Source organism: Cavia porcellus, unplaced genomic scaffold, assembly GCF_034190915.1.
Source record: "Cavia porcellus strain 051 isolate PalLab524CR breed Dunkin Hartley unplaced genomic scaffold, mCavPor4.1 scaffold_1, whole genome shotgun sequence".
Lineage (NCBI taxonomy): Eukaryota > Metazoa > Chordata > Mammalia > Rodentia > Caviidae > Cavia > Cavia porcellus.
The window spans coordinates 210663501-210691087 of NW_026947484.1; the positions used below are offsets into that span (position 1 = coordinate 210663501).

Below are 27587 nucleotides of genomic sequence, written 5' to 3' on the forward strand. Positions count from 1 at the left end.
AACACCAGAGTATTAAAATAAACAGATGAATACAGAAAAGAGTTTGCCTATCTAATCTGTAAAGTTTAAGAGTGCTAAGTAGCATACATGGTTGATGAGGATTAGATAAAAACTAGTTTTCAGTTTATATGAGCATATATTGGCACATTCATTGGAAGGACAACTTCTCAATATTTGAAAATAGGTGTGACCCTAAGTGCAGAAATTCTGCTCCTAGGAATTTACCCATTATCACACAACTAGCAGATATGTATAAATATGATCAATAGGATGCTATATTAGAAAAAAACCTAGAAATAAATTTAAATGTCCACCAACAAAAAATTGGTTAAATAAAATGTGGTATATCCAGTAAGGTCAATCTGAAAGGAGTCCATCTATATCACTAAAGAAGGAAAGGAGAAAGGATAAATTATAGAAACAGTAAAGAAAGTGATCCTGCTTTTTATCCTAAAGAGTAGGAATGTAAGGGCTGCAGGACTTTTTGCATTTTACTTTATGAACTGTTTACTTGATAAATTGTTCATTTTTCATCAGGAAAAAAGGTAGCTCATGAATCCTAAGGGTAGAAATAGTTCACTGCTCTCCTCTCAAGCAGTGACAGTTTTTCAAAACTCCTGATGAAGGCTGGGGTTTCTGCTTGTTCTTAATGGAAAAATGGAAATAACTAGCCCATTAAATTTTATTATACTCTTAAAAAGAGAACCCACAGGCTGAAGGAAAATGAAAAAACAATGGATTATATACTATCAGTACCATGGATGAAAAGAAAAGTTAAAAACTGTTATTCTTTACCACCTGAAAAATCGTTCATTTTCTATTAATACTAATTTTATTTCCTGCCTAAAGTCTGAGGAGTAGAAGATAAACAGTACTTCACAAGATTACAAAATGACCAAAATATACCAGTTAAATACAGGGTGAAACTGTGAGGTCACTAGTTATGGAAGAAAAAAAATCAGCAAAAACATCATATCAATATTATCTATTTAAGGGGCTGGGGATTTAGCTCAGCAGCATAAGCGCTTGCCTTGCAAGCAGGCAGTCGTGAGTTCGATCCCTGGTACCGATAAAAACGAAAAAGACAAAAAAAAAAAATTATCTATTTAAGATCCACCAAGTATGTAATAGCATACAGTATATTAAACTTCCATTCTATATAACTCAGAAATTCCTTAACCTTGTAGGTATAGTCTTGGCAAATATTAACAACTACTTTGGAAGAAGAAAATGTTGATTCTGAATCTCCTGAGTTTTGTTATAATATAGAAACATTCCTATTTCTCATTCCTTACCGTATCTTTTCCCATTCACCCAAAGGATCATAAACTACACCTACGCCCAACATTCTTTCCCCGTTCCCTAAAAGTGGGGCACATGTTTTAAGATGTATTTTAAAGAAGCTACATACCAGTTCTGCTGTAGTGAAACCTGGAACAGTTCTATTAGCAGGAATAACTAATGACGCTGTGTAGAAAACAAAATAAATATTATGCATTCATTAGGATTTATTGATTTTTTAAGTACCAAACATAGATTTATTTTTTCAATATTTTCTACTATTAACATGTTCCATCACGATGAATTCTAAACTCCACATGAAGAAAATAGGATTTAATGATATTTTTTCCAGCAACTTTAAAGAAAGATTTAGTAACTAATCTCTTTCAAGTACCAAAAGGAAATATCTCACTATAATCATGCATACTACAGCATTCTTAACAAAACATGAAAATTGTCCTTTCCTCCCTTTTTTCATTTGAAAAAGGGTCTCACTGAGTCACCACGCTACGCAGGCAGAGCCTGAACTTGTAGTCCTTCTGTTTTGTCCACTCAGAACACTGGGATTAAGGCATTTGCCACCGCACCTCGCCCACATTCTCTTTAGTAAATCAATGGGGCACTAAATCTCCACTACAGCTTTTCATTGGCAAGACTAAGTAACACAGTGTTTGTTAAAGTGGTGCATTTCTAGGGGAATGTGCTATTGATCAAAAATATGCAACCCAACATAAATCCTCCCTAAATTTTATAAATTTCTATTCATTTATTTCATGAAAGCGTATTTACAGTACTTTGACCAAGTAAGCACGCACAGCTACACAGCGTTAGTAACAGATGAACAAGTGAGTTTGCAATGAGGTATGGCTATTAAGAAAAATATAAGAAAACAAATTCTAAGGTGAATTCCAACTCAGCCTGCATTAAAGCTACAATCCCATTTCTCTCTCCTTTATTATCTGCTGCCTTTCTATGGTAGCTGTCCCTTATAATGCATCTAAAGAAGTATAAAGACCATATAATAGAAAAATCTTAGTTGATCAATGTAACCATTAAACTTTAAATAGTCAAGCTTAATTTTACCTTGCTGAACGTAACGCTTAGAATATCATTTTTCTTTAATAAAAACAAGAACTTTTTAGCATGTCACACATATATTAATGTCACATTATTATAGTCTTTTTTTCACATACTGCATTAGGGAAAACTGCCCCAAAGATCTGTTTCTGATGAATGACTCCATCACATACAAACAGCTCAGAAGAGCAGGTATTTTTTAAACTAACCATTCTTCCCATGTCCAGACAATGGAAGTTAAGCGGCAGACTGATTGTTAGTGAAACACAGAATTATTTTATCCTCTCCCCTGCTACAGTTTTGCTTATTAACAGGCATTCTTTTAGAAAAGCTAAATGACAAAGAACCGGAGTAGCGGAACTCAGGAGTATTAGTTTTAATTAGCTGAAGTGAGCAAAGCTTAAGATGCTATTGCTTAAGCCATGGCCTGAGAGGAAACAAAACTATGTTAACACACTATCTGAAGCAGTTAAATGAATTTCCTGGGGAAAAATAGCACCAATTCTCCTCTTTTAAACACCTTGTAATAAATCTTACAGGAAATTCTCTATATTTAAAGAAATCAAACAGAGCTATAAGAGAAATTATAAAATTTCTTATAAATATCAGAATATGAGCACTTCACTAACAGACATACACTGAAGTTTCATGCAGCTCCTATCCATAATTCTGATACTAAATTCACAAGTTAAATGCACCATTTACGTACACTTACAAGTTATATTCACCATAAAGTTATGGCTTAGTTTTAAGTAGAATATTTTTAAATATTTAAGATGATTTTAATAACCAAGTAAGTTTTAACTACTGTGTTTTTACTCAAATTGTCATAATTTCAAATTCATGTATATATTCTTAAAAACAATCTTATAGCAAGAATTCAAACTCACAAATAATTTTAAATTTTGAAATGATAATCTGGTATAACAATATTCACATCTCTAAGTACTTTTTGCTACTTACCATCAAAAACTTTTGATATGTTATAGCAATTTGTAGCTTCACAATTCTTTCCAAATCTTAGTAGGTAAGTCACAAGATGTGAAAAATGCAAAGCCTGGTCAGTTTATTTTTTTTTTTTTTGACTATCATAAGCATGTGGATATCTCTTACTGAACTGAATGGTCTAACCATTAAAGGACCTAAAGAGCTGATCACATGGATAAAAAGCTCCACCAGATCTAAGTTCAAGAACAAGCAGACATACTTTCCCTATTTTAGTTTGGGAATTTTAATGTTCAGTAGTGAAAGCCCCACAGATTTCTCACTGCTCCTGTTCTGCCTTTCCTTCTTAACCACATAACAGATGCTTCATTTAAAAAATCATATGAAGACTGAAAATGTAGTGGCAGAAACTTTGCCTAGCATGTGCAAGGCCTTACATCCAATTCACGGTACCACAAAAAAGTTAAAATAAGCCGGATGTGCTGACCCAGCACCCGAGGAAGCTGAATGAGGAAGACTGCAAGTCCAAGACGAGTTTGGAAAACTTGGTGACTTAGTGAGACTTGGTTTCAAAATAAAAAATTCAAAAATGGCTGGGAATGGAGCTCAGTACCAAAGTCCTGGGTCCAATCCACAGTATCACAAAAATAAAAAACATGTAACACAAGACCAAGTAGCAGAAGTTAACTTGAAGTTCCCTAGCAATCAGGCAAGTATAAGATAACCGCACATACAAGCGTGCCCAGAACAGTCCCAGTCTAGAGCTCATACCCTGGGGTAATTATCAGTGGAATCCCATTTCTCTCAAATGTAGCATGTAAATTACACATAAACACATAAGGATACAACAACAGTTCTCACAGTGTAATCTGCAAAACCCATGGGGGGGGGCTGATACTCATTTCTATAAAAACAAGGCAATGTATGCCTTTTTAATCTCATTGAATATTTTTCTGTTTTGCTGACATTTTCATTGATGATTCAGAAACAATGAAGGCAGCAGCACCAAACCTCGCTAGCAATCACTGTGTTCCCATCGCCTCTCTCTGAGAGAAGAGAGAGAGAAAAGAAACAAAAACAGTAACAACAGCCATAAAGCAGCTTCACTTAAAAAGGCCCATAGCAGGACCTAAGAGTTATTAATTATACTAGATTTCAACCAGCAAATATGCTTTGCTTTTAATATTTTATGAGGAAATTGAAAGAATACATAAAGCATTTCTGCAGTCTACCAAAGCACAAAGAGAAGAATTTCTACTATCATTTATGTGTTGACCTAACCTCTCTTTGAAGAAACACCATTTTTATTTGAAAGAATGACAGAAACTATGATTTTTCAGACTTGGTTGGGCATTTGACTGACAGTTCTGAAAGTGAACTAAGTATTCTCATCACTTCAAGGGGAAAAAAAAACACTACGAGTATTTGTTTGCCAATGATAAAATTCAAGCAAAACTTCTGTCTTGGAAAATATGTGCCGGCTGTAGCAGATGAGATGTGTGAGGTACTGATGAATATGACTTTTTTATCTCTTTATCTGAGATCCTGCTAAGTCACTGTGTTCCCCAGGTTGGGCTTGAATTTACAATCTTCTGGCCAGTTCCTCGGGTACTGAGATTACAGGTGTGCCTCTGTCCCCACCTGACTTTATCTTGTATAACTTTTTAGCTTCATAAGTCAGTGAACCAACATTTTGAAAATAATCAACACATATTACAAAATTACACAACGTTAAAGAGCCATATAAAGTGCAAAATACAAGTCAATGAATTCTAATGTGATGGTCTGTTTTCCCCTTCTTTTTCATTTATCCCTATCAATCTTATATTTTCTTTGCATCATCTTGCAGCTGTTGAATTGTTATTTCTTGATTCCTTGTTATTTTTAAAAGATCTTTCTTGTTCACTAGCTGAAATCTTGTCTTCAAGGTCTGAAATTCTATCTTCACTTTCATTGAGGTAGTTGTTTTCAATGGAATTTTTGATTCCCTGTATATCTCTTTGAATCTGCTTCATGTATTCTGTTTGTTTCTTATATTGTTCATCCAGGTATTCTATCTTTTTGTTTTGTTCCTCTAATTTTTTAACTGTGTCTTCTTTAGATGTGTTCAGCATCTCTTTCATTACTTTTATCATTTCTTCTTTTACCTGGGAGATTATTTCTAGTTTGAACTCCTTTAAAGCTTCCTGAAGTTGTTTCTTTATTTCAGTTTCTATTATTTCAGATATTTCAGGTGTATGGCATATATTTTCTTCTATGTACGTGGCTCCTAGGCTTCCTTGGGATGGGCTGGAGGTTTGAGATTGCATTTTGGTCTTTCGTTTTGTCAGTTTCCTATATTTCTGTGTTTCAAGTGTTGGTCCAAAGCTTCCCCTGGGCATGTTGGAAATCGTCTCCTATGCCCTCGGCTCCTGGGACTGAATGGAGGTTGCTGAGCGTGGTCCAGTCAGGCCCTCAGGCCCTCCCGTGCCACCTCCAGTGTTCCAGGAAGCTGGGTGGGCACCTAACCACTGTAAATGATGGTCCAAAGCTCTCCCTGGCCAAGGACCAATGCCCTGGAACTCACTTCACATGCCCTCAACTCCCCTGATTGAAGAAGAACACTGGGCATAATCTAGTCGGGCCGCAACACCTCCCAAGGCTAGTCTAGTGTGGCTAGAAGCTGGGCAGGTCCTTGACCAGTGGGAGCAATGATCTTAAACTCTCCCGGGGCTCGGGATGGTGCGCAGGACTCACCGCAGCCAGCAGCTGAATTTCCCGGATTGAAAGAAGGTCACTGGGCATGGCCCATGCAGGTCTGAAACCTGCCAACCCCAGCCTACTGTGGCTGAAAGCTGGGCAAGTCCTTGACCTTGACCACTGGGAATGATGATCTTAAACTCTCCTGGAGCTCAGGATGGCGTGCAGGACTCACCCCAGCCGGTAGCTGAGTTTCCTGGATTCAATGTGGTGTTCTGAAAAGTTCTTGAATTTAGTTTCAGATTCCACCTTCTACTATGTTTTACTGTAGTATCAAATTACTTGAAAATGCTATTAATATATTCCATCATTTTTCAATTATGTATCTGTAAAAGGTAAAATTTTTCATGTATCTTAACAATAACATATAATAGATTACATGTAGAAATAGATATGAAACATAAAAAGAATAAAGTAGTGATTAAAAACCTAACAGACACTATGTTAAATAAAATAAACCAGATACAGAGACAAACACTACATTTTCTGACTCTTGTGTGAAAAGTAAACAAGCTGATCTGAATGCAAAATAGTGATTTCTACAGATTGAGATGGAGAGCATGGGAAGATAGAGGGAGTGGGATAGTAGGTTCCAAAATAAAATTAGATGAAAGGAGTAAGTTATGTCCCACAGCACAGGGAAGTGTGTGTAGTTCACAATAACCTATTACATATATTATGAAGAAACAGCTCAAAAACACAGGGAAAAAAAAAGAAAATATACTAATCCCATTTATGATAGATTCTAAAAAAATTAATACCAGACTTACAAATAAATTCAAACAAAGAACTGAAAGATCTGACTTCTAACCTGAAAAGTAAAAAAAAAAAAAGAAAGAATTGAAAATACAAATGAAAATCTATTCCATCTTCATGACTTGAAAGAGTTAATATTGTTAAAATGTCCAAGTAACCCAAAGTAATATACAAATTCATTGCAATCTCTATCAATTCCAATGGCATTCTTCACAGAAATAGAAAAATTCTGATGTTTATATGGGCCAACTAAAAAAAAAAAAACTCAAATAACCAAAGCAACTCAGAGAAATAAAAACAAAGTTGGGTGCATCAAATTCCTTCATTTAAAATTATATTTTATAATATAATATAGCCAGGAGATTGCGATTGAGACATGGGGGATCATTCAAGCCCAAGAATTCAAGACCTACACAATATAGCAAGACCCTATTTTAAAAGTGAATAAATAAAATAATATTACAGAGCTCTAGTAATCAAAATAGTATGGTACTAATATACACATACAGGCCTGTGGAACAGAATATCAAAATCAAAAATAAACCCAAACATACAGTGAACTAATTTTGAACAAGGACACAACAGAGAGGCCAGGTGTGATGGTGCACACTTGTAATGCTGGCACTTGAGAGGCTGCGGCAGGGAGACTACCATGAATTTAAGTCTAGCTTGAAGCACATAATGAGCCCCTGTCTCAAAAAAAACCAAAAGAGAAGAAAGACAGACAGACAGACAGACACAATGGTGAAAAACCAGTCTCTTCAATAAATGAGGATGAGAATACTAGAATTTTCACATACACAATGATAAAATTGGACCCTTAACATACATACATATGCAGAAAACAAAACTCAAAATAAATAAAAGACCTAAAAATTAGACTTCAACCATAAAACTCACAAAAGAAAAAACTAGAGAAAGCTTCCGTAATATTAACCTTAGCACTGGTGTTTTGGATATCATCCAAAAAACTCACGCTAAAAAACACAAATAAATGAAGAATATCAAACTACATCAAACTTCTGCACAGCATAGGAGATGGCCAATAAAATAAAAGGTGGCATACAGATTAGGAAAAAAAATTTGCAAACCATACATCTAACAAAGCGGTTTTTCTATTTTTATTTTAAAGAGGGTAAAATTAAACAAAACAGAACAAAATAGGACATAAGAAAGCAATGTAAGATATAAATTTTAAAGCTAAATGACCTGAGATCTTCACTATCTATCATATTGTCTCTTGTTTTCTTCCAAATAGTTGTCCATGTCTTCACATACTGAGAATTCATACACAACAGCATAATATAAAACTGATCCAAACAGAATGAGGAAGGTGTTTTAGGTCTTCAGAACCAGACAATAGGGAAGTCACTAATGGATTCATAGTCTCTCGTTCTGTCCATACCTTCATGTATATTGAAGTTCAACAAAACAAAACAGGCAGGCGGGGAGGGGTTGCTTGGTTTCCTGGTCCTCCAGAGCCCAGCATGGCTCAGATCCCTGTAAACGCCAGTGGCTCCCATCCTGGGCCTCCGGAGCCTACCACACTCACAGCTGCTCACGGGGGCAGGGTAGGGGAGAGGTTGCTTCAAGCTGTTTCTTTCTAATGAATTGACCATTTCACTGCCCAAGTTCTGAAAAGGTCAACAGACCATAGAAAGACATCTCTTTAGGCTCCTGCTTGAAGCCAACAGCGTCAGGAAGCTGCTGGCCTTGATTCAAAGCCAGTAACAAAGGGTTAATATCCTAGATCTATAAAGAAGTCACACAACTTATTAACAGGAAAAAAAAGTAATTTTTAAAATGATCAAATAGCTATATAGATTTTTTTCCACAGAGAACATGAAAATTAGACAACAGGTATATGAAAAGGTGTTCAATGTGACTAATCACAGAAATACAAAAGCACAACGAGATATCATCTTACACCTGCAAACACGGCTACTATCAAAAAGACTACAAATGTTGGTGAAGATATAAAGAAGAGTTTCTTTGTACAATGTTGCTAAGAATGTAGAATGGTGCAGCTATCATAAAAAGTAGTATAGAAGTTCATAAATTTAATACAACTACCATACAACCCAGAAATCCTTCCTATGGCTACATGCCCAAAAGAAGTTAAATTGCTACCTCATAAAGATACCTAGGGCTGAGGATGTAGCTCAGTGGTAAAGTTCTTGCCTTGCATGCACAAGGCCCTGGGTTCAATCCCCAGAATTGCAAAAGCAATCAAAACAAGATACTTATGCTCCAATGTTCACTGTGGCATTATTCACAGTAGCCAAAATCTGGGAAAAACACTGTATGTCCAATGGTGAATAAAAATAAAGAACATGCAGTATTATTAATATTCTCAGATGGATTATCATTTATTTGTAAAAAAAAAAGAACCTTCCCTTTGCCACAGCATAGATGAATCTGGGAGACTTTATGCTAACTGAAATACTCTGTTATCTCATATGTAAAATTCTAAAAAAAGAAAGAAAGAAAGAAAGTCAAATACACAGAGATAGGAAATAAATAGTGGTTACCAGAGGCAAGGACACAGGAAATGAGATGTTAAGTCAAAGGACACAAAGTAGTAAAAATATGTCGGATGAATAATCTAGAAATCATATGTATAAAATTGGGGCTTTCACTAATACTATACTGTATTCACAATTTTTTGCTAGAAGAATAGACTTAAAGTACTCAACACAATTTTTAAAAGTGGGTACCTACGCTTTTAAAGAGGGTTAAATTAAACACAACATGAAATAAAGCTACACAAATTAATAAACTACAGGTTATTAATTTGCCTGACTTACACTAACTTTTTCACCATATGTATATCAAAGTATCATTTTGTCTTAAATATATACAGTAAAATTTAGATAAAATTAGATATAAGAATTCAACTATTTATGAAACTAGATATTAACAAAATTTGCACAAAAGTAAAACTAGGTATTTTTTGTCCTGGAAAATTATTAATTTTCATAAATATGAAATTATCATGTAATTGGATTTTTAAATTAATAAATCAGTATTGTTTTACATTTTCAAGTTTTAATTTCTGTTAAATAGATACTTAGAATCTATTCTAAGTATTTTAGTATCTAAATACCTAATTATCTTTGTATCTGAGCTTAAAAGTTCTTTAGATTCTTCAATTTTCAAAAGTGTAAGAGTCCTGAGACTAAAAGCAACTGAGTATTGAAGACACAGGAAATTACTAAATAAATGAATAATACAGCCAAGAAAATATGGCTGGGTTTAAAAGTAGAAGAGACAAAGGCAAATAACTTATTCAATTGCAAATTTAATTTGAGCTCATTATCAAAAGAAATAAAAAGATTGTAGAAGTAAGTTTAAGTTATTTTAATCAGGCTTTAAAGAACGTACTATGAGAAGACACAATTAAGAAGTACTTCAGTTTTATGAGGCTATTTATTTTAAGAATTTTATTGTAGGGTACCAAGAAATGAAGACAGACAGAAATAAGGTCTATAATGCACTTTTAAAAGATACAGCAATTCCTCTTAAACCTCTTCATTATAAATCACAGAGAAGAGAGTAAGAAGAAAAAGTGCTGATTTTAATGTAATTATTTCTATTATTCTAACCTTTAAGACAAAGAATAAGAATAAGGTGCTGGGTGAAAACCAGCTGGATACATTAGTTCCCAGCTTTGTGATTTAAATTGCTAGTCACATTACCATCTTGTGGCAAGATGAAGTACTGCAGTGTTGAATGACAAAGAACCTGAGAGATGCTATCCATTCTTTTGATAAAATTTAAGTATCCTCCCCTTCCCACCATATCCTCCTGTCAACTCCAAGTAAAAGGAACCATTAGCGTTCTTTAATAAAAGAAAAAAATAGGTTTTAAAAAAGCCTGAAAGAATGTTAAGCAAAAAAACAGTAAAGGGAATGCACTGATGCAATAGAAAATTAAAAGGAAAATATAGCCAAAACTCAATGACTGATGAAAAATGCTTCAAATGCATCAATTCAACAATTAAAACCATCATGTCAAAATCTTACAGAGCAAAATTACATTTTATAAGCACTCATGAGGTAAAACTTCCCTTTGGTAGCTTAATTTCCGTTAATTTATTTCGTTTTATAAGTTAAAATTGCTGTCCACTTAAATCTTGAGTTTTCTATAAAAGAAATATCTGCATCCCTAATATTTTCTCTTCTCCTCGGCCCACATAATTTTTATATGAATTTTCCCAAGCATGCAAAAATACACTTACTCCTGATAATCTAAACCAAAATCTACCCTTACTTCTTGCAGACACTATTCTACACAACTTCAACTAAACCAAATAAAATCTTTTTGTGTATGTATACACACAATTAGCGTAAAGATTACGAGAATCAGACAAGGAAGAAAGGGTACAAAGATAGACTAACCTGTTTTATCTTTTATTAGCTAGCCTTTTCTGGTTTAAATTGACATACATAATATGAACAAATAGTACCCCTTAGATGCAGACATCCAGATTCAACAAGTCAAAAAATGGAGATAAAATACATATGGTCAATGTTTTGCCATTATTTTACATAACCAGAACAGTAAGTTGCCTCAGTTAAGTTTCATATTCTTGTTTATTCTCTACTTTGCTTCTACAGTAACAGATTTATAAGATACACTGGAAGTAAAAGGGCTAGACTGCACAAGCAAGCAAGCACCTACCTTTCCTGCCTCCCCTGTTACTCCAGCAATGGCAGACCCAATCAAATTCAAACAAATGCGTACTCCAAGCTCAGAATTATATAACATGTTTCTCTAAAGTAAGGCTTTGATATTTTTATGAAATATAAAGTATTTTTTAAAATTAGTTCAATAGTTCTTGAGTTTTGAAATCAACAATTACATGACAACAATTTGTAGTGTGGTCATTTAACAGTAATGGTTTTGAAGTGCAAGTCTTCTTTAATTTAAGAATACTATACCAATTAAAAAAAACTACCAAATGTTAATGTGTTCTGAAGATATAAATAGCACCAATTTATAAATTTTATCAAACCTGTTGATTGCAATGTTGGGTGCAAGGTGTGTGGAAACTGAAGGGTGAACAGTGGTGAATGGATGCTATTTCCAAAGAAGTCTTCTGTTGCTTTAGACTGCAAAACTTTGGTTTCCCAGAGCTGCAGAGAGAAAAACAAAAGTTTGCTTTTTAAAAAAATGTTGGAATATTTACTTCTATTTTTAAGTTTTTAAATTTAAATTGTCAGCTGATGGAACACAGAATAAGTACTACACTATAATTGATGAGTTAGAACTATAATTTATCTGGGCTCTTTTTTTTAGCTAAATACAGATAGAGAATCTTGTATTGTCTACAAACCTGTTTCAAGTCGTTTAAAACATGTTCTTCTATACCTTCTTCAGTAAATAGATCCCGCACTCCTTCAATTACATCTTCAATTATGGATTTGTAGAGTTTAGGCTATATAAAAGCAATTGTTAAAGTTTTAATTCTTAATTTTGAATGTATTCAGCTTTAAAAGACATCTATGTATAATTCCTAATCTCATGGCTTAAAAAAAAAGGTTTTATTCCTAAGTACACAGTTAGTCCTGGCTTGCCATAAATTGTCTTGGCTCCAGACCCCTAAACTCAGCAGCTGTGGACTCCTCATATTCCTCTCATCACCCAGCAGAATTAAAAAACTACCATAAAATATAAGATAATCTCACAAGAATATTATCATAAAGATAAACACAGTTATTTTACTTCATTTTTTATCTGTATATCATCTCCCTGTTCCTTTTTAAAGGAGAAATAAATTTAAGACAGCTCTCCGTTTTTCTCAAAGAAGCCAACATAGCTTTTTCAGGGTTCACTCTGTTACTTCCACAAATGATAATGAACTTTGAGGCTTAAAAGTGGGGAATAGAACTTCCAGGAGAACATGGTGGACAGATAACAGCAGCTATGGAGGCTCTCTGAGATACCCCGCTTAGAATCCAGGAATGGTGCGGTGCGAGGAGTCCTAAGCAAGGGGAGATATACGCTGCTGACCCAGGAACAAACTAAGCTTAGAAAAACCAACTGGAAATGCAATCCTGGTGCTATAACAGGAACAGATAAAATCTCAGTGCAGAAGCTGGAACCCACACCACTGGAAGCCGTGATTTGAATTTCCTGCAGCCACTGCTGCATCCAAATCAGCACGACAGGGAGAGAGACACACGAAAGCTCTGAGAGTGGGAATTGGCGAACAGAGTTGAGAGCGGGACTGGCAGGGAGCCCTACATCAACCTGTGGTGAGTGAGCAGAACGGGGACGCTTCCATAGAGTAAGAGGCTCCAGCAAAAGACATTCTGGGACCAGGCAGACTAGCCGGAACAGGACGCTGCAGTGACTTTAGTCGCATATTCCCCTCTCAAGCGGGATTGGTAGGGAGCCCTGACCTGGGTGATGCCACGGACTAAGACCCAGTAGGCTAGCTAAACCAGGTCCCAGCGCCTGGTGGTGCACCCTAGCAGTGAAGCCTTCAGTAGCTTGACCTGGAGGGGCAGGCCCAGCAGAGGCTGCCCAGGTCTGTGTCTCCCTAGTGCACTGCAGTAGGTGGGAACACCTAGTCAGCTCAATTCAAACAAACTGTAACCGAAAAAGAGGAAAAAAAAATTGGGCCTCCTACATTCACTTGTATGGAAGGAACAAAAAGTATGGGAAGAGGGAGCAACAAAAAAGGGTCCTCAGTCCCCAATCCTGAGAACACTGATCCAGGAAAGGTAAATGCAAAGGAGAATGAGGACAGAAAACATGCAATATCAGAAACGACACCAATAGACATAAAGTGCTATCTATAGAGCCTCATAGATGAGTTCAAAAGTGAAGTAGTTAATGAAATAAGGCAAGATATAAATAGAATAGTTAGAGAAATGCTAAGCACCACCCAAGAAAAAACAGATGGTGGAATGGAAGAACAGAAAAAAAGGGAAGAATTGTTTGACGGAGAAAATAGAGAAAACATAGAATATGTGAAGCAGGTTCAAAGAGATTACCAGGAAACTAAAAACTCTATTGAAAGCTGGCATAACAGCTTGGATAGATTATCTGAACTGGAGGGCAGATTTCTAATGTGGGAGCATGAAACGAAAAACTTCTTAAAAATAACAAGAAAACAAACAGCAATAATACAAAGGCTAGAAGATAAGAGGATCTATAACAAGAATTAAGAACACAAAAGAAGAAGTAGGGACACAAACAAATGGACTACAAAAGCTATTCACAGAAATAATCCAAGAGAATTTCCCTAATTTAGCAAAAGGTAAAGATACTCAGATGTATGGAGGCATATAGGACCCTAGCCACCTCAATCCAAACAGAGCTACACCCAGGCATGTAATAATCAAAATTCCAGAAATCCAATATAAGAACAGAATATTAAAAGCCGTCAGAGACAAGAAACAGATCATTTACAGGGAACACCCATCAGAATTCCAGCAGACTTCTGGGCACAAACCATCAAATCACAAAGAGCGTGGAGGGAAATAATTCAAGCTTTGAAAGATAATAACCTCCAGCCAAGATTGATATATCCTGCACAACTGTCCCTAGAAATTGATGGAAAAACAAGGTGCTTCCAGGATGAAGAGGAAGTAGGGGAATTTGCAGCCACCAATTCAACTCTACAGAGAATACTGCAGGATATTCTAAAAAAGGAAAACACCAAGATTCCAGAAACAGTGGCAGAGAGGCCACAATGAATGGAGCAGAAAGCAAAATGAAGAAGACAAACTGACAACTAATGACAGAAAAAGAGCTCAACAGAAATGAGGCAGAGAAGGTTGGATGGTAGGAACAGCTATTTTGGAGAAAACAAGACATCATAATAGCTAGTGATGATTTAGTATCATCTTGTTTTGAAGTCCCATCAAGCTTTTATTCTTCTGTCTCCATCAGTCTTAACAGGTTGTATCTTATTGGATTTTATTATATGTGATAATATAAACAAAAACTTTTATAGACAAGGAGATTATACAGGAATCATCAGTCATTTTCTGATAGTTGGTTCTAAATACCCTGTAATAATGTCGTTCTCTTGAATGGCTTTACATTGTCTTGATATGTTTGGTGCTACAGTATACGAAGTTATACTCAAAGATTTCAAGGAAAGAGACACTATGGTAACTACTTTTATGCAGGATATCTTGTGGTGAAACACTATTTTGCTTAAATGGTTATGTTTTCACCTGCGCTGTTTTGTTGTTATGCCTTCTTTTATCTCAATCTTTTTTTAATTATTTACTTTTTTATCTTTTTAATTAAGAGAAAAATAAATTAAAAATAGCAGGCTATATTATAGTAACCCATTTTGATTTCCTATTAACTTGATTTGTTTTGTTTTGTTTTGTTTTTGTCTTTTTCCTTTTCATCGGTACCAGGGATCAAACTCACGACTGCCTGCTTGCAAGGCAGGTGCTTATGCCACTGAGCTAAATACCCAGCCCCCTATTAACTTGATTTGAAACCCTGTATTGCCCTCACCACCTTGTTTTGACTGATTTTCCCCTATTCTGCTTTGCTTGATAGTACCAAGTTCGAAAGTATAGGCCAACAACTGTGAAGACAGTAAGATTCATTATGACGCCCATTCTGGTTGACTATTATCTTCTTTTAAAGTCCAATGTTTTGGTTTTATTCTTTACTCTTTTGTTCAATTTTACTATAACTGATGATATAGGCAATTCTTTTTAAGATAGCAAGAGGCAGTATGGTAACCATTGTTGATCATCTAGTATTTTGTTTTTACATTGTATATTATATCCATCCTTTTGATTTGACTGACTCTATTATGTCACATTTGGTTTTACTCTCTTCAAAAAAATAAGAACTGTGGGAGTAATAAAACCCAAAATGTGTAATTGTCATTGTACAAAAGAAAGGAAAACAAAGTGTTCTAAAGGATACAACTGCATGTATATTGAAATGTATAAGATAGATAGCCATATTACTGAATTTTGTTGGATCATTGAACAGAGCTGTTTGCAGTCTCACTGTTTGAAAGTCCACTTTATATGCTTTAATTTTGTAACTTGAACAACTATTTCTAAGATAACAATATGTAATCTATTAAATAGTGATTTCCTACTGTTTTTCTGTAATTCTGTATAACTTGTACCTTTTTTGTTTTTGTTTTTTTTTTCTTTTTCTCCTTAAATAAAATTTTTTAAAAAAGTGGGGGATAATCAAAGTTCATCACACTTGCAAATACCACAGACTCTCTCCCTCTCTCATAGACACACACACACACAGAACCACACAAATATGTATATTTGAAACCACTATCAAGTAAAATACAAGTGCACCAAGATGGACTTCCTATACCAAAACTAAGAGAGATGTAAACAAACCTAACCCTTCTGCAATGTTCATATTGTACAGATACCTCCTAAAGTGTCCTACTAAAATCACGTTATGAAATAAAATTAATAGATTTCTACACGGATTATACATTGGCTATATGAATAAAACAAGGAGTATGTGAAATAAACTTAGTCCTTAAAAACTACGTAAAATGTGCCCTACCCAGGTCCCCAAACCAAAAGGGCCACACTAACTGTGCTGATAGTACAACACAGTACAAGTTTCACTGATGAAAAAAATGGCAAAACAGGAATTTAGTTGAGTTAGACAAACTGTCTAATCAGGCCAAAATGAAAATTCTAGCATTCTATAGGATTGCCTCTTCATGTTACTCATAAAACATCCTAAATAGCCCAGTTCACTCCCAAAGAAGCCAAGTTTTATCCTAGTCCTTCTAAAAAGCCAGCGTTAAGCCTATGAATAGACCAATCAGCAACATTTAAATAATGTGTTAGTCACAAGCATACCCATTAAGACTAAGTGCCTCTATATTAGCTGCTTCTTCTAAACAGGTTACCCTTATAAAGGCTTTCTAAATTGATGCTTTGTGTTAATCCCAGCTAGTGTGATCACACTTAAGAGCTAGAGGAAAAAATTCCTAGGGCTAAAAACATCTTTAAGATCCGCCCTTATAATATAATGGCAACAGTCAAAAAGAACCCATTAGAACACAATTTTTCAAAGCAAAATAGGCATTGCACATAGTTTGTCTTCTACAACTAGAGTTAAGACTTTACATTGCTTACTTAATCTTTTTTGAAACCATATTTAATCCAAAAACCCATCTTAGTTCCTTCTCTAAAAGAAAACATACATTCCGCTTGGAGTTCACAATCAGGTATACTGATATCCTTCTTAAGCCTGTATTTAAGTATGTTGTATTTCTTAAAAAATGATCATAAAATTGATACACATTAAAACAGCATGTCTCAAAAAATGGAATCTTTTATGCTATATATGTTTACATCAAATTTTAAAAATTTATCTGGACAGTATATTGTCTTTCAGGAAATATAAAGTCCTGAAAATAAAAATAAAGCTTTTTCTTCTTTTAATTTGCACTTAAGATGGATGGAGAGTCTCACAAATGTCATTTAGGCTTAAGTTTTGTGAGCTTTAGAAAACCGTGAGATGCTAAAGGATGAGAAAAGAAACAGTAGGGAAAGACTAAAAATTGCTGGAGTAATAAGCCATTATCACATTACTTGTTGTTTAATAAGTTAATAAGTAATAAGTTAATAAGGTTAATAAGTAAACAGTAGCCCCTTGACTCATGAACGCAATTGGTTCCTGAGTTCCTTAAGAACGCAAATGGTTCTTAAGTTGCTGCGTGCAACTCAAGAAGTTATCAATTGAAGGCTCAAGCTCTTCTACCCAGCCTTCAAAGTTTCTCTCCTTTACTTAGGCAGATCTCCGTGTCCTTAGAGACACACTGTTTGGGAAAGGGTGTTGCAGTGTTCCCTCTAGAACTCTTTAAGGGTTAGATCTGTATCTGTGACCTTCCGGAAGCATAAGCGCCAGCATCTAGGTCATAATTCATGACTGGTCCTAACTTAAAACCAAAATTGTGGCCATAACCCAGGCCAGTCCTAACTCGAGGGTCTTTAAATCAACAACACGGCCCATACTGAAATTGAAAATTAGAAACAAGTGAACTGGGGAACGTTCTAAATATGCAGGAAATGAGCGGGTAGAGGGTGAATTCACCGCTAAACTTTGTCTCCAAGTACTGGGGATGGGAGAAGGCAGCGCTCCACCACTGAGCCACATCGCCAGCCCTTTAAATTTTGAGACAATTTCAATAAACTGCCCAGGATGGGCTCGCACTTGCGGTCCTCCGGCCCCAGTGTCTAGAAAAGCTGGTATTACAAGCGTGTACCAAAAAGCTCCCTCAGTCCCGGACCGCACCGCGCAACACAGCTGGGGGGACACTGTTTTGGGGAGGGGGGAGCCCCACTTCCGGCTGCACTCAAGGCCCTCCGCCTGCCTCCAAAAGTCTTGAAGAGGGTTAGTAAGTCTGAGGCTTGCCACTGAGTATGAAAGGGCGTGTCGGGTACACTGCCGCGAACCCACAGATCTGCGCAGCTTCCCTCTTCACAGGCCAGAGGCCGCTCCTTACCACCGGGTTGATGCCAGCCATGACACCAGCTCCAGCACCCGGCCCTTCGCGCCTGCGCAGCACGCGGCGGCCTCTGCGGACCACGCGCGGGAACCTTTTTTAAACGGTGACTGCGCAGGCGCGCTGCCTGGTTGCCTGGCAACACAGCGGCGTGGGCGGGGCGCCAGGGAGGAGCCTAGATTAAGGGGATGAGGTAGGTGACTGCCTTCCAGGGCGGGCCCTTTATGTCTTCAACCTGTGAAACAAAGCCTGACAGAACAGAGGAAGGGCAGTGCCACGGAGATTACAGTTCAACTTCAGTTTGGAAGGTTATGGGCGAGAGACGGGAAGATTAGTGGTTTCTGCTTTTACCAATTTTTGTGCCTTACCCCACACCCCACTGACAGCTGAACTCAAGATATAACAAGAACCAATCTAATACTGGTTCTTATCACCTGAGAACCTTTTAAAAATGCAGATGATCAAAGTTCTCCATAAGCTACACAGACACAGACACCACACGCTCGTGCTGAAATCAGAAACTCAGAACCAAGAGCCCAGCTCATTCTGATAGGTGCTAAAGCTCAGCCTTGGGTGCACATTAAAATAACCTGGGGAGCTTGAAAACACTTTGGTGCCTGAGTCCCATTCCAAAATATATGATTCTAAAAGGTAACCAAGGTGGAGAACCACTGTTTATGTAAAACAGCTCACCCTTGCCGTCCTTTTCCTCTGCAGGCGAAGATCACCGTTTTTTTGACCTGTGATTTCTTTTCACTTTGCTGAAGGATGAGGTCCCTACCTAGCTAGGGGAAACTAGGTAACCTAGAGGGCTAGAAAAGGGAAGAGGGGTCCATTGCAGTCACTGTGGCTTTAAACAGCCTTTCTTGTTAACCATCTTGACCTAACCAGATGATTATTTCATAATTAAAGTTCTGTTCGTTTTGAAATTGGCTATTTATACATAGAAGTGCAGTACAGCTAGGTATGCTCTGTCACTGTATTTTTGGTCTGGAACAGGTAACTTTTGGTTCATGAGTTTTCAGCAGCTGAATCATGTGAGACCCTTTGAAAGACTTTCCTAAATTGAAAACTATCGGAAATTTCTTTTCCACAAAGCCAGGAATTTGCATGATAATTTTTAATGGTTGTGTCTATCTGGCAATTTACTACCAGGAGTATTCAAAATGACTTACCTTTCACCCAAAATAGAAAGACTAAAGGCAGGTGTGGATTCCTTATGGTATTATAAAATCCAATTAAAGTATGCAAGCCAGGAAATAAGAAAGATGAGATGTCTTGCTTTCAATCTTTCTGAGAGCAAGGCTTTAAAATTTTGTTCCTAAATGCATAGGACAGTAATCACCTTTGTGTGACAACAGACTGTTTTGTTGTATTCTACCATATATATCTTTCTTAATCCTCCACTATAGATCATGCATATTTTTGAGATTAAATTCAGACTTTGGTAGCCATAAAAAATGACTAATAATCAAATTGAAAGTAATAGAAAGTTAATCAATGTTAGCAGAGAAACATCAGCCCTTTCCGTTTTCCCTTTGTGGTCTGTCCGAATGGTAGCCTTGGTTGTAATTCTGTACCAATAATAGGCAACAGCTATTAGAGAAGACATGCTTCATACAAGTTATTAATCAGTGATTGTGGAAGGCCCTACTCATCACTGTCCAGAAAGGTCCACATTTGTAATCCTATGGAACAGTTATTGGAATTCTAATCAATTAATTCCACTCTACCACTTCCAGTGCAATGCATGGTGCGAATAAAGACACTAAGGCATATATGTAGTTGTGGGGATCCAAGGAGGTCCTAAATCCAACTAGTATGAAGGCTAACTGGAACAAAAACCTCATCCTAGGACCAAACTTAGGTTTTATTAACTCGTGAAGAAGGGAGTGGCCTGGGCATAAGTGACTGTGAGAACGGTGAAAAGGACTTCAGTGAGTGCCATGAGAGACCTGAAATCACCTCTGCAATATGCAGAGAGAGAGTGAGAGATGTGGAAGGAGTAATCTGCATAACACTATTTGAGGTGGTAGCTAATGTTTTGGGGTCAGTGCTTCAGTTCAGTATAATTTTTTGTCCTGAGAAATCAAGGCCTCTTATCCCAAAGTTCATTCTCAGCGGACAGCATGGCTACACACGGCTACACAAGACCTAGCTCACAGATTATTTGCGAGTTATAGCCCTGGCTTCACTGACTTGTTGCAAGTTGCTTTAACAACTACACATCAGCCCCTCAGCTAGACCCATTTGTAACGCTTAAAGCCAGTTGAGGGGATAAGGAAATGTCTTAGTCAGCTCTGTACATATCAATACACAGAGACAGGCCCAGGTTTAACCAAAATGGAGACGACTGCTCTTCTTTCAAAGAGAATCATCCAGGTGGCCCTCCACAAGCAATGGCAAACCTTTTAGAGTTTTCAATACAAGCAGCATGCCTGCCATAGGTTTGCTACCACAGTATACATGCGAGTTGCAAATTGGCTCTGAACCTTTGGTAGTTGGCTTCCAACATGGCCACAGGTTAATCCATACCTCCTGGTGTTCAAAGCCTGGTATTGTCCTCTCCCACATCATACCATGAAGTTTGCTATCACCCCCTCTCATATCATACTGTGGATTGTCTGGGCGAAGAAAATAAAGCATAGTGATGGTATGCCACTTCAAAAATTATTACAAGGCTCTGGAATGTCTCTGATCACTCTTTTTGCAGCTATTTCAGAAAAATCTAGGAGAGCAGAACCAGTCACCAAAGGCAAAAGGTATCCTGAAACTGAAGAAAGAGATGGACAAATTCAGGATGGGACAGAGTGTAATTTACAGGTGTTTACAGAATGAAGCAGCAGCAAGTCCACAGATGGCAGCAAGACAGTAGGATCCCTGTATCCCCAAGGTGGAACAAAGAGCTTTAAGTGCTAAACTAGAAAGCGGTGAACCATAGTCAGATGGAACATCCCTGGGATTTCTCAAAATATTGGTATGTCAAAACTCCGTATTAAAAAACAGTCTGTGCATGACATTAAATGCTCAACTGACTGTCTTCAAAACTTGTTCATCCCGTAAGATTTAGAATGCACATGGAGGTCTCCTGGTGGACAAAATGTCAGTCACAGACCAGCATGGCTGTGGTCAGGTCATATTGTATCCCAGCACCAGCTGTCACATCACTGGGACATGCAGATAGCATGCAGACCCACACAGGAGAGGCCTATGTGGCAAGGTACTGAGACTTCCGTCCACAGTGAGCATGTACCAAATGCCTGCCAATAGTCCGGACAGAGCTTGGATCCTCGTCCATTTCTTTTTTTTTTTTTTTTCTTTTTTTTCATTTTTATCGGTACCGGAGATTGAACTCATGACCGCCTGCTTGCAAGGCAGGTGCTTACGCCGCTGAGCTAAATCCCCAGCCCCTCCTGGTCCATTTCTGGCTGAACTGCGGGAAGACTGCAGCCCTGACCTTCATCTTGGCTGTATCCTGTGAGAGACTTGAAACCACAACCACCTGCAAAGCATCCCCAGAATCTAAGAGAATACGTCATTTTAAGCCATCAAATCTTGCAATAATTTGTTAAATTGCATAAGATAAATAGTACAGAGCCTATTCTCTGCATGAACCAAGACTGAAAGAGACCTGGTTTTTCTACATTGTAATCTTAGCACTTAAGATTTCTTGAGTACCCTCATCAGTCACATGAGAATTTTAAAAGTGTATAAAGAAATCTTTATAGACTGATATTTGATAGCTTTGACCCAAGACTATCATGAAACAAGCAGATGTTTATAATCATGTAATGGTCATATTTCTTTTGTCAGTTTTCTGAAGCCAGGAAGGAAAGGATGTTGCATACACAAAGAACTTTCCATGCTAAAACTGAAGTTTCAAGATCCCAAAGCCTCAGTGAGGCAGTTTTACAGTGACTATTTTTTATGTTAGTAAATAGAGAATAAAAAGGAATGCTGAGCTTTGGGTATTTCATTCTTAGAAATGATACCTGTGCCAGAGCATAAAGTTCTTCCCCAACCACCCATCACAGATTAGCACATCAGGTTTTCACTTTCTTCTCCATGGCTTAGAGACCACAATCCATGTGTGTATATAGATATAGTATATCATTGGTAACCAACAACAATTTTTGTAACATTGAAGCCAATCTTAATAATCAGATGAATTTCTTTGCCTTCTGTGTGTTCTCAATACTTTTGCCTGGAGGTTTCAGTGATACTATAGAAACAGCTTTACTTACTCGATGAAAAGTCTGTATCTAGGAAGTCCTTTCCTAGATATAAATAGATAGAAATTTTGAAATCTATTTCAGAGACAGCCCAATATTGCTGTCCTACATGCTTCAAACATCACGGGAGGCAGAGATAACATGAAGTAGATTTCCTATTTCTTCCACAAAGAACAGATTCTGCATGTTATATAACACCCAACACCGGAAGGCTCTGAGAGGTGAAAAGCAGCAGACACACTGGTTAGAACCCCATGAATGACAAAGTACTGTGTTTGTTCCCTTCATTTTTTCCCCCTGCTTTATACATTCCTAACTGGCTTTTGCAGAAGCTGGCAATTCAGGTATCACCAATGACCAATTGCCAGAACTCTTAAGCTAAATGATCCAGAGAAGCATTAACACAAAACTTTTCAAAAATAACCTTTGTAGTCCATCCAACCACTGCAGAAAAACTATGTACCCACACCTACCTCTGCTTGTAATCATGAGGAGACTTTTGGCTTTGAAGATGGATAATGTCATGGTCCCATAAGCTTAAGTACACTGCGTTGTACTGTTCCATTTATTCTCTAAGTTATAGAACTGAGCATTGTCTGGGCCACGTAAGAGGTTCCTAACAAATATGTGTTCACTTGAGTGTTCACTGAGACATACTAGTGAGCAATTTCTTACCTGAAAGGTTTTCATGTGAGGTTACATGTTATCTGTATGTAGTAAACAGGTGAAGGAAATTAAAGATCTAATATAGTGTTTCAAGTACAGATAAAATCCTGTAGCTATACAATGGTTCCAAGATGCCTTTATGAAGAGACAAATGAGAAATCACATTAACTTAAACAGATGTCAGACATTAAAAAAGATAACATGGTCCTTGGCATACAGTAGGTGCTAAAAAGTTAAGCAAGTGTCTCATCCATTTCAGGGGCTCTCAAAAAGAGGAGTAAATCAAATTTTAAAACAAATAATTTAATCTTTTCAACCCCTTAAAGATATGTGTACATATTAAGAAGTGTATATTCATAACCATAAGAGTAACAGATTTTAAATTCCTTGAGGACAGAGGCTTCTAGGGTCTCTGTCATGGTCCCTCAAATATGGAAAGCATTCATTAAGTGATACTATTTGAATTTATTGTGAAATCATTATAAAATGGGATTTCTAGCCTATGTGTGGGGGAAAAAATTGAAATGAAAATGCAGCTGTTCTTGGGAAATGTAGTGCTTTGACCTAACTTCATCCTGTCGCTCACTCTGCATTCTTTTTATTTAGTACATAGATCAAAAGCTCTGAGCAAGGGACAGACCCTCACCACTGACATCACTTCTCCATCACATCTGGCCAGGCTTGGATGTTGGTTTCTTTCTTACATTAAAAAATACATGAAAGTAATTATAATGGGATTCGAACTAAAAATGGTTGAGGAGGAGCAGCACCTGACCTAAGTGGGAGACACAGGTAAGGCTGCCTAGAGCAAAAACCCCAGACCGGGATTTGTGAAACACAAAGGGAAATGGAAGGGGCTCGGAAAAGTGCCCCTGGAGGGGACACTGCGTTAACCAAGGCCACAGGCCTGCGGCAGGGTGGGTGAAGGGCTGAGATCAGTGAGGTTTGGCCGACGCAGCAGAGAGCGAGGCAGGTTGTGGCAGCAGCTGCGGCCCCTGGTGGGTCCCTGTTACTGCCACGAGGAGACAGGCTGGAGGACGCTGTTGGGAGCCGCAGCCCCGAGCCCGGTCACCTCACTTGGCGGACGTGAGGCCTGTAGTAAAGAGTAAAGCCTGAGGTAGATTACCCCTCCCATCGAGCACGTTAGTTTCCTGCTTACCGCGTAAGCAACCCGCTCAACAATATAGTCTGCCTGGCAACTGATGATGTTAGCCAATCAGCTTGCCTTGCTCACTTTAACATGATTGGACACTGTATCCGTATATATACTGGTGCCACCCCTGGGGGGGAAGAAGAAGCCCGGAAGTAGAAGCCCAGAAGGAGCCGCGGGGAGCGGACCAAAGGAGGCTTCGGCTGGGAGCGATCCCAGGGCAGGCTGTACGGAGAAGAAAAATAAAAGAAAAGGTTGTCCACTGCCAGACTTTGTCGTGTGTCCTTCCTGCCGGCCGGGAGCGGACATCGACATTTGGAGGCCCGCCCGGGGACTGATCACCCCCGAGACGTGACAGCGGACAACGCTCCAGTACAGAGCTGCGAGACAGGTGAGTTGGGGATAAGCCTGGGCTCTGGGTGGCGCGCACCTACAGGGCTTTTAGACTCCCCTCAGGCTCACGCGTAAGTGGCGGATTCCTTGGGCCTCACGCGGTGAGTAACATATTAAAAAATGGGAAACATGCTAGGTAGTAACATTAAGAGCGAGGGTGGTTGTGGAGAAAGCTCTCAAGAGCTTACAAAAGTACGCAGGGTATTTGAGCAGGCCCAGTCAGGGAGCTCCCGAGAGGGGCCCGTCAAGGGGAACAAAGATGCTAAGGAGAAGGACGGGGCTCTAGCCTCGGAGTCGTCTGACTCCGAGGACGAGGGAAAGTTGAATGACAAGGAGGCCAAAGAGACCAGCTGTCAGGAGCCTAAGTCGCTCGATAAGGAGTCGCAGGGTTCTTTCCCAGTAATTCAGGGTACCACAGAGCCATTTGTTGACTTTGTGGCCCGAATGCAAGATGCTGCCGATAAGATATTTTCTGATCCGGGAGTGGCTCGACCGCTGGTAAGGCAGCTGATTTTTGAGCAATGTACAAAGGAGTGCAAGGCAGCGATAGCTCCTCATAAGAACAAGGACCTCAACGCCTGGATTAGGATATGTAGAGAGATAGGGGGGCCGCTCTCCAACTCGGGAGTGGCTGCTCTCCTGGCCACGGCTGTACAGCAGAGGGGACCTCGCAGGTTAGAAGGGGAATGTAAGGCTAAAGGGTGTTTTGCCTGCGGGGAGCCAGGACACATTAAACGTCATTGCCCAAACAATGCAGATGCTAGGCCTCGCCCTAGGAATGAAGAACCATATGTTTGTGGGCGATGCAAGAGGGGATCACACAAAGCTGAGGAGTGTAGGTCGGTCTTTGATGCTCAGGGCAACCGTATTTGTGGACGAGATGCTACAGAGCCAAAAAACGGCCAGAGGGGGCCCCCTTCACAGGCGGGCCCCCGCCCCAGAGACAGGACAGCTCAGGATGGCAGCCTTCAACAAGGGCCACCCCTGGGTCAGCAGGTGTGGACCTCAGTGTCGCCTCCAGACTTATATTAGTGCCTGATATGGGTGTTCAAGTGATTGAAACCACCTTTAAGGGACCGTTACCCGAAAATTCCGTGGGTCTGGTGATCGGGAGATCCTCCATGGCCCTTCGGGGTCTCACAGTAGTCCCGGGGGTCATAGACTCAGACTACACAGGACACATTAAAATTATGGTTCAATCTCTTGTGGGTACTATGGTAATCAATAAAGGAGACAAGATAGCGCAGCTCTTGCTGCTCCCCAGTCTCCACAAGAGATTTCCCTCAAAGCAGAAAATTAGAGAAAGTCAAGGTTTCGGTTCCTCAGGGGAAGTCTTTGAGGGACTCCATATGACACTTGGTAAAAGGCCCATGCTCTCACTTAAGGTCAATGGCAAGAATATAACAGGGCTCCTAGACACAGGAGCTGACCGTTCCATTATCTCCAGAAAGGATTGGCCTTCCAACTGGCCCACCAACACTGCAGATAACACGCTGCAGGGCCTGGGGATGGTGTCAGCTCCTCAGGTTAGTGCTTCAACCCTGCTCTGGTGCGATGAGGAGGGTCATCAGGGCCATTTCCAACCATTTGTGTTGCAGTTGCCAGTGTCTCTATGGGGAAGGGACATCCTCACTCAGATGGATGTCACGCTTACGTCAAACTGCTCCCCCCAGGCTAAGGATATACTCAGGAACCAGGGATATACCCCCGGCAAAGGCTTGGGCAATGCCCTACAGGGTCGGACATCCCCAATACCAGTAGAGAACAAAAAAGGTAGGCAAGGGCTGGGTTTTTCTTAGGGGCCGCTGAAGAAGCTCTCCTACCCACTTCGATCAAAATCACCTGGAAATCAAATGATCCGGTTTGGGTACCTCAGTGGCCCCTGCCTAAGGAGAAGCTATTAGCCTTGTCAGAAATAGTCAGTACACAACTTAGATTAGGACATATTAAGCCGTCAACCTCCCCATGGAACACCCCCATTTTTATAATTAAGAAAAAGTCTGGCAAGTGGAGGCTGCTCCATGATCTAAGGGCGGTCAACGCGCAGATGCAGTCCCTGGGGGCGGTCCAGAGGGGGCTGCCAGCTCTCTCAGCCATCCCTCAGTCCTGGCCAGTTTATGTTATAGATCTTAGAGACTGTTTCTTCTCAATCCCCCTGCATCCAGAGGACACTCATAGGTTCGCCTTTACTTTACCCACCATTAACCAAGAAAGCCCTGATCTCAGATACGAGTGGATAACGCTGCCCCAAGGTATGGCCAACAGTCCCACTATGTGTCAGATTTACCTTGATTCCCTACTGGCCCCCCTACGGAAATCCTTTCCCAAGATAAGATGTGTGCATTACATGGATGACCTTTTGCTCAGCGGCAGGGACCCAGACATGCTAAATAATATGCTCGGCCAGTTGGTCGAGGCCCTGAGACAAGCTAATCTGCATGTTGCCCCCGACAAGATTCAGGGAGGAGAAATGGTGACCTACTTAGGCGCAAAAATCTCCCCTATGCTAGTCTCTCCACAGAAGGTCACCATTAGGACGGATGGCGTTAGGACCCTAAATGACATGCAAAAGCTATTGGGAGACATTAATTGGATTAGGCCATATTTACATATACCAAATTCAGATCTCAAACCCCTGTTCGACCTTCTAAAGGGAGACCCAGATATAGCCTCCCACAGGAGGCTCACTCCTGAGGCAAGAGCTGCCTTACAGAGAGTGGAAAAAGCCTTAGGTGGGGCTACCTTACACAGAATTGAACCAGGGCGACCCTTTGATGTCTATTTGCTACAGACTAGTCTACAGCCCACAGCGGTGATTTGGCAGAAAGGACCATTACTGTGGATACACCCTAAGGTCTCA

At 39.0% G+C, this 27587-nt stretch overlaps 1 protein-coding gene and 1 non-coding gene across 2 annotated transcripts in view; both read right to left on the minus strand.

The window, feature by feature from the left end:
- Positions 1–18385, minus strand: part of Gtf2a1l (general transcription factor IIA subunit 1 like) — a 58908-nt gene extending 40523 nt beyond the window's left edge. Inside the window, exons 1-4 of the mRNA XM_005005066.2 lie at positions 18287–18385; positions 12137–12238; positions 11816–11936; positions 1412–1467 (exon numbers count right to left, since the gene is read on the minus strand). Coding sequence (XP_005005123.1) covers positions 1412–1467; positions 11816–11936; positions 12137–12238; positions 18287–18307 — 300 coding nt within the window. The 5' untranslated portion in view covers positions 18308–18385. The remainder of the gene's footprint in view (positions 1–1411; positions 1468–11815; positions 11937–12136; positions 12239–18286) is intronic.
- Positions 8390–8526, minus strand: LOC111757781 (small nucleolar RNA SNORA2/SNORA34 family). Its single transcript, XR_002792068.1, has one exon. It is a non-coding gene; the product is annotated as a small nucleolar RNA SNORA2/SNORA34 family (small nucleolar RNA).
- Positions 18386–27587: the final 9202 nt, after the last annotated feature.